The sequence below is a fragment of the Cataglyphis hispanica genome, chromosome 21 (genome assembly GCF_021464435.1).
Source record: "Cataglyphis hispanica isolate Lineage 1 chromosome 21, ULB_Chis1_1.0, whole genome shotgun sequence".
Taxonomy (NCBI): domain Eukaryota; kingdom Metazoa; phylum Arthropoda; class Insecta; order Hymenoptera; family Formicidae; genus Cataglyphis; species Cataglyphis hispanica.
Window position 1 is genome coordinate 3,969,524 of NC_065974.1, and position 11,637 is coordinate 3,981,160.

General features: G+C 37.6%; 5 protein-coding genes across 7 annotated transcripts in view; 2 read left to right on the forward strand and 3 right to left on the reverse strand.

Annotated features, from left to right (window-relative positions):
* Positions 1–6,865, forward strand: part of LOC126857511 (colorectal mutant cancer protein) — a 39,382-nt gene extending 32,517 nt beyond the window's left edge. For all 3 annotated transcript variants that reach the window (XM_050606997.1, XM_050606998.1, XM_050606999.1), the window contains 11 exons: positions 2,213–2,474; positions 2,905–3,050; positions 3,210–3,437; positions 3,673–3,861; positions 3,952–4,142; positions 4,215–4,481; positions 4,558–4,753; positions 4,900–5,091; positions 5,162–5,349; positions 5,432–5,534; positions 6,296–6,865. In XM_050606997.1, coding sequence (XP_050462954.1) covers positions 2,213–2,474; positions 2,905–3,050; positions 3,210–3,437; positions 3,673–3,861; positions 3,952–4,142; positions 4,215–4,481; positions 4,558–4,753; positions 4,900–5,091; positions 5,162–5,349; positions 5,432–5,534; positions 6,296–6,406 — 2,073 coding nt within the window. In that variant the 3' untranslated portion in view covers positions 6,407–6,865. The remainder of the gene's footprint in view (positions 1–2,212; positions 2,475–2,904; positions 3,051–3,209; positions 3,438–3,672; positions 3,862–3,951; positions 4,143–4,214; positions 4,482–4,557; positions 4,754–4,899; positions 5,092–5,161; positions 5,350–5,431; positions 5,535–6,295) is intronic.
* Positions 5,579–5,797, reverse strand: LOC126857537 (protein brawnin). The gene has a single exon (XM_050607047.1). It carries the CDS (start codon positions 5,795–5,797, stop codon positions 5,627–5,629), a length of 171 nt encoding a protein of 56 aa, XP_050463004.1. The 3' UTR covers positions 5,579–5,626.
* LOC126857536 (small integral membrane protein 4) lies at positions 5,834–6,123 on the reverse strand. Its single transcript, XM_050607046.1, has one exon. It carries the CDS (start codon positions 6,050–6,052, stop codon positions 5,834–5,836), a length of 219 nt encoding a protein of 72 aa, XP_050463003.1. The 5' UTR covers positions 6,053–6,123.
* Positions 6,866–6,904: 39 nt separating the features above from the next.
* LOC126857530 (pre-mRNA-splicing factor SPF27) lies at positions 6,905–7,988 on the reverse strand. The gene is made up of 3 exons (XM_050607038.1): positions 7,836–7,988; positions 7,436–7,701; positions 6,905–7,366 (listed from the first exon to the last, which is right to left on the reverse strand). The coding sequence occupies exons 1-3, from the start codon at positions 7,908–7,910 to the stop codon at positions 6,973–6,975; spliced, it is 735 nt and encodes a 244-aa protein (XP_050462995.1). The 5' UTR covers positions 7,911–7,988; the 3' UTR covers positions 6,905–6,972.
* Positions 7,989–8,218: 230 nt separating this feature from the next.
* On the forward strand, positions 8,219–10,744 carry LOC126857526 (DDB1- and CUL4-associated factor 7). The gene is made up of 4 exons (XM_050607032.1): positions 8,219–8,626; positions 8,801–9,085; positions 9,168–9,720; positions 9,865–10,744. The coding sequence occupies exons 2-4, from the start codon at positions 8,833–8,835 to the stop codon at positions 10,097–10,099; spliced, it is 1,041 nt and encodes a 346-aa protein (XP_050462989.1). The 5' UTR covers positions 8,219–8,626; positions 8,801–8,832; the 3' UTR covers positions 10,100–10,744.
* The last annotated feature ends 893 nt before the right edge of the window (positions 10,745–11,637 follow it).

Consider the following 11,637-nt stretch of genomic DNA (forward strand, 5'->3'; position numbering starts at 1 on the left):
CGAAGATTGCCGGGCTTCACCGGAACACGCGATTTTACATAAAAATAAAAAAAAGAAAAACATTCCTCGTTTCATATCGTTCGCGATTTCTTCGTAACCGTTTTTCCCGTAAACGTTTCTCCTCGCCAAATATTTCACCGCAAATTTTATGTGTAATTGGCATAAACACGCAACTTTTCTTCCTTGAAATAACATTTTATTACATGAGAGGGAAGAAGCGGATATACATATAAACGAACAACAAATCTTTCCTCGGAGTGCGCACGTTTAGGGTTTCTTTCCGCACGTCGGCACCGGATCCTTGCCGCAGGTACCGACGTTGCAACGAGGTGGTTCCATTACGCAGGGTCTATTATCGGGACAAGACGGTGCATCCTCGCAAGTTTTTCCCGGTAGATGAATATAGTCTTCGTCATTGTCCGCCGTAACTGCCGTCGAAAGTACGACAACGATGACCATCAAAGCGAACATTAACTTCATCCTTGATTAATTTCAGTCACCTGTTGACAGGTATTATTACATAAAAAATAATAATAGCATATGTGGAGGATTTTGCATATGTGGACGCATTTCTCTCATTCATTCTCGAATATTCCTTCGTAAATATTGACAAAGTAAGAGCGTATTTCTTGTGAAAATATAGGAAGAACGATGTGTATTGATTATTTGAATGCAAGTTTACTTTAGGACAATATTTTTACAAATTAAATACAAGCGAAAACAAATCAAAATGTATATGTATATACAGCGTGTGTGTGTGTGTGTATATGTACAATAAATTAAAAAATTTTAATATATATATATAAATTTTAGAAAAATATAAATATAAAAAAAGAAATATATATAAATAAAAAAATTGAACTCATTAAATCATCGATAAAAAATACATCCTTAAAAAAGCAAGACCTTTTGGCTTTTCGTGCTAAGCGATTTGACAATTACCTGAACTTTCCAGCAAAATCCGGGATTATAAATGGGTCAAGATCAATGCTACGCCGACAATATGTCAAAGACGACTGTTCGCATGATCGAGCGTCCGACTGTTTTATGCATCGCGGCTTCCCCTTAGCTTCCTGTCCAGTAATTGCTCTGCTATAACATTATCGAGAATTGTTATTGTTTCGTAATGTCTGATACGTAGTTGTGCATGAGCAGGAAGCTCGGGCGAGTTTTTTTACGCGTTTACGAGGATACAAAAAAAAATTCGATCGCTCACGAAAAGAGGAAGCGAAGAAACGTATTTTGATTTGCGTTGGTGATACGCGTCGTTTGCTTTTATTTTTAACGATCTCGGGAGATCTCATCTCGAGATACGCGGTACTAATCATTACATCAACACGTTACATCACTTATATGCAAATTAGTAAACCGATTTAGCGCTGATTCACGCGATACGCCAAGTATTCTGCGCGCTATTTTAATGCATCAAGATTATTTCTGATTTACATTACATTATGAAGGTATTATGATGTTTTTTTACTTATATTTTTTTATACTTATTTTTATTACTTATATAACAAAAATTACCGTTAACTTAATTAGATTGATCTACGCATGTATTTGAAAAATTTATTTTTATTAATTATTATTACCAAGACATATGTAAAATTAGAGCTTATTATAAGAAAGTTTTTAGCTAATAATAAGATTTTATTTATACTATTACAGGATATATCCTATCTGGAAAAAAAAATGATTTTCTTCGTATTTGGGAAAAATTATAAATATATGTATATCCTTATCTCTGTTTATAGTATTCAATGTTTTAACAAAATATTGAATATGTAGTACACATTCTTTATTGTTTTTATTTTTAGCAATAAAAAATTAAAAATGTGCAAGTGAGAAATATTTATGTTACGAAAACTATTTAATTTTCTTCACTATATTTGCAAATCTAGCACTTGAAACTCAAGTGGCTCCGTGTTTTTCCTTCGTATAAGTGAGAAGCATAAGAAAAAGTATACAAAACAAAAACTTATTTTAGAAAGATGCATTAAAAAAATCTTTAAAATATTTTATTTACTTGGATTTTTTTGAATAAAATTATCAGAAAAGTCAAAGAATTTTTTTTTACAATATTTGAGTGCACATCCTGTATTAATATAATAGTGAACGCACATTTTACATTGTGATAGTACTAAAAGATTTTTTTTTTTCAAAACATGGAAAATTCGAAGAATTGAAGGCACAGAGGAATTTCATTTCGCAGCTGCATGCGGCCGCGCTCTCCTCTCTGCGGTCCGAGGTGGCCGAGCTGAACTCGCGGCTGGTGGCGGCTACTCGCGCGCGGGAGGCGGCCGAGGCCGCGCTGATGCGGGCGGAGGTGCAGGTAGCCCGCGCCGATCAGCGGGCGGAACAGCAGGCGGCGCGGCACGAGGAGCGGCTGACCGAGTTGCATTCCGTCATCGCCGAGCTCGGCAGACAGCTGGAGCGGCATCGCGCCACCGTAATTGCCGAGGAGGACGAGTCCGGTAAGGTGTCCTTAGCGACGAGACGACGCGCGTCGCGATTCCGCGTACCGATTTCCTTCTCCGGAGAGAGGGATAAAGAAACGAGTCTCGACGAGAGGCTCCCGACCAATTCTCCGGGAAACGCGGGGAGGCAATCAACCATCTCTTCTCGGTCTCCGGCAATAACGATAATATTGTAGCTCTCTCGCGTTCCTTCTCTCGTTACCGAGAAGAAGAGAGTCAAGTCTCTCTCTCTTAGGTCGTTTCTCGCATACCTCGCGAGAAACGATCGTTCTTCTTCTCCCGGCGATCACCCTCTTCCGATAAATAATTCACGAGCTGACGGAGTAGATGCGATCTCTCCGAATCGCGATTGCGGAACCTTTGCGCGAAATTCCGAACGTATTGATAATTCGAAGCCGCGATCTGAAGATCGTCTTTTAATGCGCAGAAGTCGAGACGAGCAGGGACGCCGAAGGTTCCATTACTAATCCGGTGGAGGAAAGCGAGGGCGGCGGAGACATCCAAGGAGACGGTGATCGTACCTTGGGAGATGCTGATTCCAGTTGCTGCGAGGATGAGAATCGCCCGGCCGAGGTGAAGAGAAAGTTTTGAAATAAAAAAATTAATTTCCCTCTGAATGATTGTATTACGTTCTCGTTGTGTTGCTAGATATCCAATATCCTACGCATACAACGATATTTTAAATTCTGATGCCAAGAATTAATAAATTATACAATTTTATTTTTGACGTAGAATGGCAGGGAACAGCTGGACAGTCCAGCCGCGTTGCCGACTCCGGAACCGACGCAGCAAGCAGTGTCGTGTCAGAGCGTCGCTGTCGCGACGCTGCAAGAGGAGATCACGGCATTACGAGCGGAGATCACGAGCTTGCAGGCGCAATTGGCTCATTTTAAGAACCAGAGTCAGACTGGTAATCAGAGGCAGACGACGGGCAGCGATTCGCCGCGTCGAGAACTTAGAGTTAGTTGAGAGCAATTTTTGACATCAGAATATAAATTTAATTTTATATGTGGAAAAAATATATTTATTTCGTACATACATATATTTTGATAAAAGGAATAAAACTTTTTAACAACAAGGATTGATATAAGATAAAAACACACAAAAAAATGTTGATAAAAGCAATTATAATTCCATTCCCCGTTTAATTGTCCTCGGTTTTAATCCTTTTATACATCGCCTCTTGTCTCCGCAGACAAGGGGTAACACCAGCTCGCCGGAGCCTTTGACGGCGCCATGCTCGCCGCTCTTACCACCACTACAAACGCCGCCGACGAAGAGCGTAACGAGGGAGGAACCGCCGGTTCTCAAAATGGCAGAGAGGGTGAGATTGAGGAGAACGGATGAGAGGCACATTACCGGTCCGGACATCACTAATCTCGGAGTACGCGAGATTTTAACTTAATAAAGAGTATCGCTTATTTATTTGTTTGTCTTCTTTCTCTTAATTTTATGATGCGTTGACATATTTCAGGTATGTTCCACCATGGTCGCCGAGCATCTCGTGTCGGATCTCCTGGAGCAATCAAATCTGCAGGAACTGAACGGTTCCGAGAAGCAGTTCGAGGTCGAGACAGAGCGATTGAACAGTAGGCTCGAGCACGCGCGGGCGAACAATGCGGTTCTCGCTCTCACGTTGCACGAGAGCAAGGCGCAATGTGACAGGTACGTTCATCGAAGTGACAGAAGCAACGTCACGTGCATACCACATGGTCATCTTTCCCCGTTGCTTTACAGATTAAGCTTATTGGTCGGCAAGTATGAATCAAACGCGACGGCCTTGCGACTCGCGCTTTCGTACAGCGATCGTGCTATCGAGGCTTACGACGTTCTCGTCGCTCTGCTGGAGAGTGAAATCGGACTCTCCACCGAGAGGAGCAGCGTGACAATCGATAATAGAAGGGCGGCCGAGAACGTTGCGTATCATGTCTTGAATAGACTCGAGAACGACTGTACTAATACGTTGGGTGCTCCGTGGGAAGACAGCATGGTCTTATCGGACGAGTGCGTATTTACATCGCACACAATATGTGTGTGTGTGTGTGTGTATGATGTATAATTTTTTTTTTCTTGACGATAGATCGGAAGTGATGTGGAACGTAGAGGACGAGCAACGACTCAGGAGGCACATTAGTAGATTGAAGGGAGAACGTACGATGGTGAGATCCACGGCGGTCGAGCTGGAAAGCGTGCACGCGGAACCTCTGAATTCAAAAAATACCATCTCTCTGGCGGAAGCTAGGAAACTCGATTTGGAAACGGCCGTACTTATGCAGGTCGATATCTATGACTTAAGAGAACTTTAGAACAAAGTTTATAAAATTTTAATATATATAAAGATTATAAAAAAATATAAAATTTAGATAAAAACTCATCGAAATTTTCGAATATTTTGTTTTACGAAAATTTAATGATTATTCAGGAACTCATGGCCATGCGAGAAGATAAGGCTGAGTTACGCGCCAGAGTATTTCTTCTGGAGAAGGAACGCGCCACCATAGAATTGAAGTTAAACGCACGAGACACGCAGATCGCGGCCCAACATGCCACCATACAGCATCTCCAGAGCCAACTGAGCGACGCGGAAGCTATGCTCGCGATGGCGACGAACAAGGTATCATATCTAAAGTGTATTTTAAAATTATGTATCTTCTTGCACTAATTAACTGCAAAAACGCATGTAGGACCGCGGTTTGAGTGACAATGAGAGCGAGGGGATGGAGTCTGAGCTAATCGAAGCACTAGGTAGAGAAGCGAGGCTGAAGGAACGTCTGCAGGAATTGATCTCGACCTTGGACGAAGTCAATAAGAATTCCGAGCTCAGGCATCAGCAGTCCGCCGAACTTATTAACGATTTGAAAAGAGCTAACGGGTAAGTCATTTTGCAATATTCGCTCATGAAATATTCAATGCATTTGTAAATAAAAATAAAATTCTCTTTGCTTTCTTTTTAGCGCATTAGTTCAAACTTTGGAAAAGTCCAAGAAGAAATATCAATCTAGACTGAAAAAGTTAGAACAACAGATGCTGGGAATGGTAGAGAGGCATGCTGCGCAGGTATGATTAACTATAAGTGAAATATCTGCTTTCATCACTCAACATTCATAAGAACAATTATTTATTATACGTTAGTACATTCTTCTATAATATTAATTCTTCTGTAGCTCCTTCCGCCTCTCTTTTAATCTCTCTTCGATGAGATCCTCCAGATCGTCGAGCGGTTTGTAGATTTCATGAACACATTGTGCGCCAGCTAGCATTGTAACAAATGCTGTTGTGCAGAACATAATGTAGCGAGGCCAGGACAGCCCAGCTGGCATTGTACGTTAAAGTCCCAGTGGAAAATTTGTGTATATTTATGCCTCCTGATGTAGTCTCTCCTCCACTAGTTCCTCTATCCTTCGTCGTTTATACGTCTTGTAGAAGTTAACCTCTCCCACATGCCAGTTGATCATAGAATATTCCAAGGCCGCTCCCAAGAAGAAAAATATCGGCAGAAATCGATACTCACGGAATATTCGTTTTCCCGGCCACTTATCAAATAATTTTCTCAACCTTACAATATAATATTGCATTAAAAATGTTCAAACACTGCCCGTCGAATTACGTAACTATCCTGCCACCAGTGCTATCTGCTAGTCGGCTGCCACCATATTGGATTATTTCTGATACGCACGCGTGTACATACGTACACTAAACATAGTGATATTCATATACACACACATACACACTATATATGCTAAGAATTATATATAAATTATAGCCATGTAAGGAAATATTATACTAAATGTTAATTTAATTTTCTATCATACATTTAGGTGAAAACGTTGAAGCAACGAATAGCTTTATTAGAAGAGGAATCGATGGGTTATAAAGGAAGCATAGCACTGCAGTCTCAAAGTTCTGGCGCCAGTGAGACATCGTTATGACAGTCGAGTGACTGAATAATAGAAGACGAGGCACGGTGCATAAGTTCAACGATTCAAGAATTATTGCTAACGTCTTTCTTGTCGTTGCAAGAAGACCAGATTATGAGAAACGAAGATTAAACCCATGTATTTTTTTATACTGAATAATCGGCCGAAAGTAAAAATGCTTAGCCACTCGCTTTGTAATTACCACGATATATATTGACGCTGTCCTAACGAGAATAAAAAAAAAAGGAAAAAAAAAACTTCAGCTGGGCCTACGCAATGTGTGCAATGTGTCGATACGAACGCAAGTAGCCTATTTAAAACGGAGCATTCAGCACATAAACTATAAATAATTGTTAATTAGTAAAGTGTATCGATTACAACAGTGATAATCGTGTACATATGTATATTGTAAAAGCGTAAACAAAGTGTGATACGTGTAAACAATGTAATAAATTGTGCTTTAATATCAAAGTCTTCATGACGCGTTTATAAATACTGAATGCGAGTCGATTAATAATCTATACTATCTATATTATCATTTTTTTTTTACTTAATAATTATATACAATTTAGATTATGCTAAGACTCCTGATCCTCTTGTTGCTGCATCTGTAATGCCATAGCTTCTGTGGCGCTTTTCTCTGGCACATCAGGCTCCTCCTCTGCTGGTACATCATTGATTTCCACAGCTTCTTTGTTCATCATTATTTTCTGTATTTCCTCTTCCAAGTGCACACAAGCCTGCTCAATCTCGTAATTTTTGGACACCAAACCAACCCATTGTGCTTCAAGAGCTCTTAATTTATCACCTCCTTGAGTCTGCATCGACTTCCTCTGCCAATTAACTTCTTGAATCATTTTCCTCAACGTCTGCATTTGCTTTTGAGCCTGACCTACCAGCTGAACCAACACTTCCAGGTAAGATTTCCACGCCTCGCAACCATAGCTCATCATTAATTCTAAATTGCAGATCCTGGAATTGTGCAAATAGATGTAACAAATGATACAAGAGACTGTGCGAGTCAATGAAATCATTATCTACCTAGTGGCCTGATGTTCCAACTGTGCGCTACTGTTTTCTACACTCTCGTTCCATGCTGCTAAATCGTTGAGTTTGCCGGATGGAGGCGGTGGCAACTCGTAACGTTTCATACTAAGCACTTCCATCGGCAAGCGATTCTGCATCCTCTCAAACTCATGTTTCATTACTTCTGTTTCGAAGGCGGTTATATTCAGAGGCTGCAAATGTTCCAGATAATTCTTCGTCGGTCTGTAACGACGTGTCTCTTCCTCAACCATTGCCAGTGCCTGAAACACGTTGGATTCCAGATATTTTTTTAAAGGTAAAATACGAAAATTTTTAAAATGATATCTTCAAGTATAACCTCCAATTACGCTGCTTATTTTATTCAATTGCAATAAGGATATATATGACTTATTACCGCTTCTCGCACACCAGGTTCATCATATCCCTGATCGATATACGGTAGAGCATCGACGATCACTTCTCCAGCCATAATAAATTAAAATAAAATTACGAAAATAATTTTTACAAATAAATAAATATTTGTAAACACATCTCTCAGATCAATCGGTTCAATTATGTCAATAAATATAAAATATATAGAAAGGAAACTATAAGAAACGCGAATAAATTTGATAAATGGATAGGGAATTTTTTGCGTGTTACAAATATTTTGTAGAGTCCCTATAGTAACTATAAAGATTATACTTTAATTGGCCAATTGGGGCAAAGAAATTTTTGTCCATAACAAGCTGAAGACAATACAGTGGACGATCTATGAAATACAGAGTTTATGGAAAGGAGATCGTCCAACAAAGTCACGGTGTTTATCGAACATATCGTGATTCGTGATACATTATTTGTGGAGATTTCTTATATTTTTAATGAGTGATTATATGGAGAAAGCTTGAAAGAGATCAATTAAAATTTGCAGAGGGAAGAACTTGAAGAATTTTGTATCGAGATTTAGTTACGAAAATCTCAAAGAGACGCCATTTTATTCTCGAAATATTAACCGCGGTCGAAAATCATTTGTGAATAACTTTCGTATGAATTTCCGCGATTTTTATTTGGAATGTGTGGATCTGCACATTTTATCAATCTAAATCTTTTATTTCTTCCAACGATATGACTGTTAAAGAGACTTAAGCTTCTATCAGTTAGATTATTCTCAGTGATTATTCTTCTGTAACAATACACATTTGTCAGGTTTGTTGACAAATTTAAATAAGTTTTCTGCTGCTTCTTCACAGCAATTCTTATTTTAATAATTTATATAAATATATTTTTATTTCTTGAAATGTATATAACACTATTTTATAAAAAGGAGGAATCAAAATTCTGCAATATATTTGAAATTATTAAGTTAAAAATTGTTTCCAGTGCAATCAGGACAAGAATTTTAGAGCATAATCATGGCTATGCACACTGTTCCACCAAAGCGCAAAGAAATCTACAAGTATGAGGCTCCATGGCCATTGTACAGTATGAATTGGTCGGTGAGACCTGACAAAAGATTTCGTTTGGCACTAGGAAGTTTTGTAGAAGAATACAACAACAAAGTACAAATTGTTTCACTGGATGAAGAAACATCTGAATTTAGTGCTAAAAGTACATTTGACCATCCTTATCCTACAACAAAAATTATGTGGATACCAGATAGCAAAGGTACTTGTATATTTTAATATTTATATATTTTAATTTGTAATCTTTTTTGGATTCTACCAATAATCAAATAAATATTTGTTAGGTCTATTTCCTGATCTTCTCGCCACATCCGGTGATTATCTAAGAGTGTGGCGTGCTGCAGAACCAGAAACTCGTTTGGAATGTGTTCTAAATAACAATAAAAATTCGGATTTTTGTGCTCCACTTACGTCCTTTGATTGGAATGAAGTGGATCCAAATCTAATAGGCACTTCTAGTATCGACACAACTTGTACTATTTGGGGATTAGAGACAGGACAGGTATTGGGTAGAGTGAACATGGTCACGGGTCACGTGAAAACGCAACTTATCGCGCACGACAAGGAAGTATACGACATCGCATTTAGTCGTGCTGGAGGTGGTCGTGACATGTTCGCATCTGTCGGTGCCGATGGATCCGTGCGGATGTTCGATTTACGACACTTGGAACACTCTACGATAATTTACGAAGACCCGCAACACACTCCGCTATTGCGACTAGCGTGGAACAAGCAGGATCCTAACTATCTCGCTACTGTAGCGATGGATGCGTGCGAGGTCATCATTCTGGACGTTCGTGTGCCGTGTACGCCAGTCGCGAGATTGAGTAATCACAGGTCAGTATAAAACGATATAATGTTAAACGTCTCGTCCATTCATGAGTGTTATTTATATACATAATATAGAGATATATTTTATTTGTTGTATTGATTTCAGCAAAAATTCCTTTGACTAATCATCTTTTTGTTTTTTTGTTACAGAGCTAGTGTTAATGGTATAGCTTGGGCTCCACATTCATCTTGTCACATTTGCACGGCCGGTGATGATAACCAAGCTTTGATTTGGGATATCCAGCAAATGCCAAGAGCGATAGAAGATCCTATACTTGCTTACACCGCTGCAGAAGGTGAAGTTAATCAGATTCAGTGGGGCGCCACGCAGCCCGATTGGATAGCCATTTGTTACAATAAAGCAGCTGAGATTCTTCGAGTTTAAATTAAAAATCTACATTTATTTTTAATTTTTCAAATACGCGAGTGATACTAAATTATTTTTTTTTATCAACATAAGATATACAAATATATCCTACCGAGTGAAGAATAGCTATATTATAGATAGCAACATTTTTTTGCATTTTATAATTGTGTATATACGTTTATAAAAATATTACATACTTGATAACAATAGAATTATTGATTTAAAGTTTTGAGTACACAAATTGTATCAGTATATAATTATTTAGTAATTAATCACTTTAAAACGGTTTTTTAAATTGCATGTGGATATTAAAACAATTTTAATAGTATAAAAATACAATGATTAATTGTTATTACAATAACAATATATGCAACCATGCATATATATGGTTGTAGCATTAGTTCCCCGAATGTGATCATGTTATTGTGATTATCCACAATTTTTAGTATGTAATGTACAGATTTTTATATAGATGTAAATTTTTGATATATGAAGATGTATATTATATAATAACGTCCTCGATTTTACATCAAGTATTCAATGATTATATCATTATTGATATAGATACTAAATTAACAAGTTTATAAGAAACCCATTACGTAATAATATTCATTTACAATTTCAAATATGTTATACAGAGATTACTGAATCATGTATCGGATTGATACAGATTTATATGGAAAAGTATATTAATAATATATATATATATATATATATATATATATATATATATATATGTATATATGGATATATTCCATATATATTTATATATATAAAATGGATTTGTTCTCCTTAGGTGTTTATAAATTGTACAGTGATCATTTATGAAAATTGAAACATAAGTTGTAAGAACAATTAATTCTTAGAAAGTAATTTTCACTATACTGTAAATGACAAAAGAAAATAAAGTTGAAGTTTTTAAAATTTCAAATTTGAAATTTTATATTACATCTCTTGCCTATTATGTTACTGATATCTCAAAAATAAAAATTTGTGTAAAATCGACGAGAAATCAAATATTGGCCCTGCAGGGAGAGTTTTTTAGCGGGTGCGAGTCCCGCATATCCCACTGGATCGGCCGGTGGGAATGCATAATGCATTTTTCTCTTCCTTCGAAAAAAAAAAAAAATACATTTACGGATTTTGAAGCTTTAAATTTTTTTAAAATTTTGGTTTATGCCACCTCTTTGCTGATTATATTCTCCTGATACTTTTACGGATTTTGAAGCTTTAAATTTCCGCGCTTTTTAAAATTTTGGTTTGTGCCACTTCCTTGCTAGTTATATTCTCCTGATACGCCACCTCTTTGTTCATCATGTTCTCCTGATACATTTGTGAATTTTGAAGCTTTAAATTTTCGCGCTTTTTAAAATTTTGGTTTGTGCCACCTCTTTGCTAGTTATATTCTCCTGATACGCCACCTCTTTGGTCATCATGTTCTCCTGATACATTTGTGAATTTTGAAGCTTTAAATTTCCGCGCTTTTTAAAATTTTGGTTTGTGCCACCTCCTTGCTAGTTATATTCTCCTGATACGCCACCTCTTTGCTCATTATG

Bases quoted from the DNA above. Each gene is read 5' to 3' on its own strand.
- LOC126857537 (XM_050607047.1), bottom strand. From the start codon at position 5,797: ATGCCAGCTGGGCTGTCCTGGCCTCGCTACATTATGTTCTGCACAACA.
- LOC126857536 (XM_050607046.1), bottom strand. From the start codon at position 6,052: ATGCAATATTATATTGTAAGGTTGAGAAAATTATTTGATAAGTGGCCG.
- LOC126857530 (XM_050607038.1), bottom strand. From the start codon at position 7,910: ATGGCTGGAGAAGTGATCGTCGATGCTCTACCGTATATCGATCAGGGA. The intron at 7,702-7,835 runs GTAATAAGTCAT...AACGTGTTTCAG, and splicing joins AACCTGGTGTGCGAGAAGCG to GCACTGGCAATGGTTGAGGA. The intron at 7,367-7,435 runs GTAGATAATGAT...GCACAATTCCAG, and splicing joins TTGGAACATCAGGCCACTAG to GATCTGCAATTTAGAATTAA.
- LOC126857526 (XM_050607032.1), top strand. From the start codon at position 8,833: ATGGCTATGCACACTGTTCCACCAAAGCGCAAAGAAATCTACAAGTAT. The intron at 9,086-9,167 runs GTACTTGTATAT...AATATTTGTTAG, and splicing joins GTGGATACCAGATAGCAAAG to GTCTATTTCCTGATCTTCTC. The intron at 9,721-9,864 runs GTCAGTATAAAA...TTTTTGTTACAG, and splicing joins GCGAGATTGAGTAATCACAG to AGCTAGTGTTAATGGTATAG.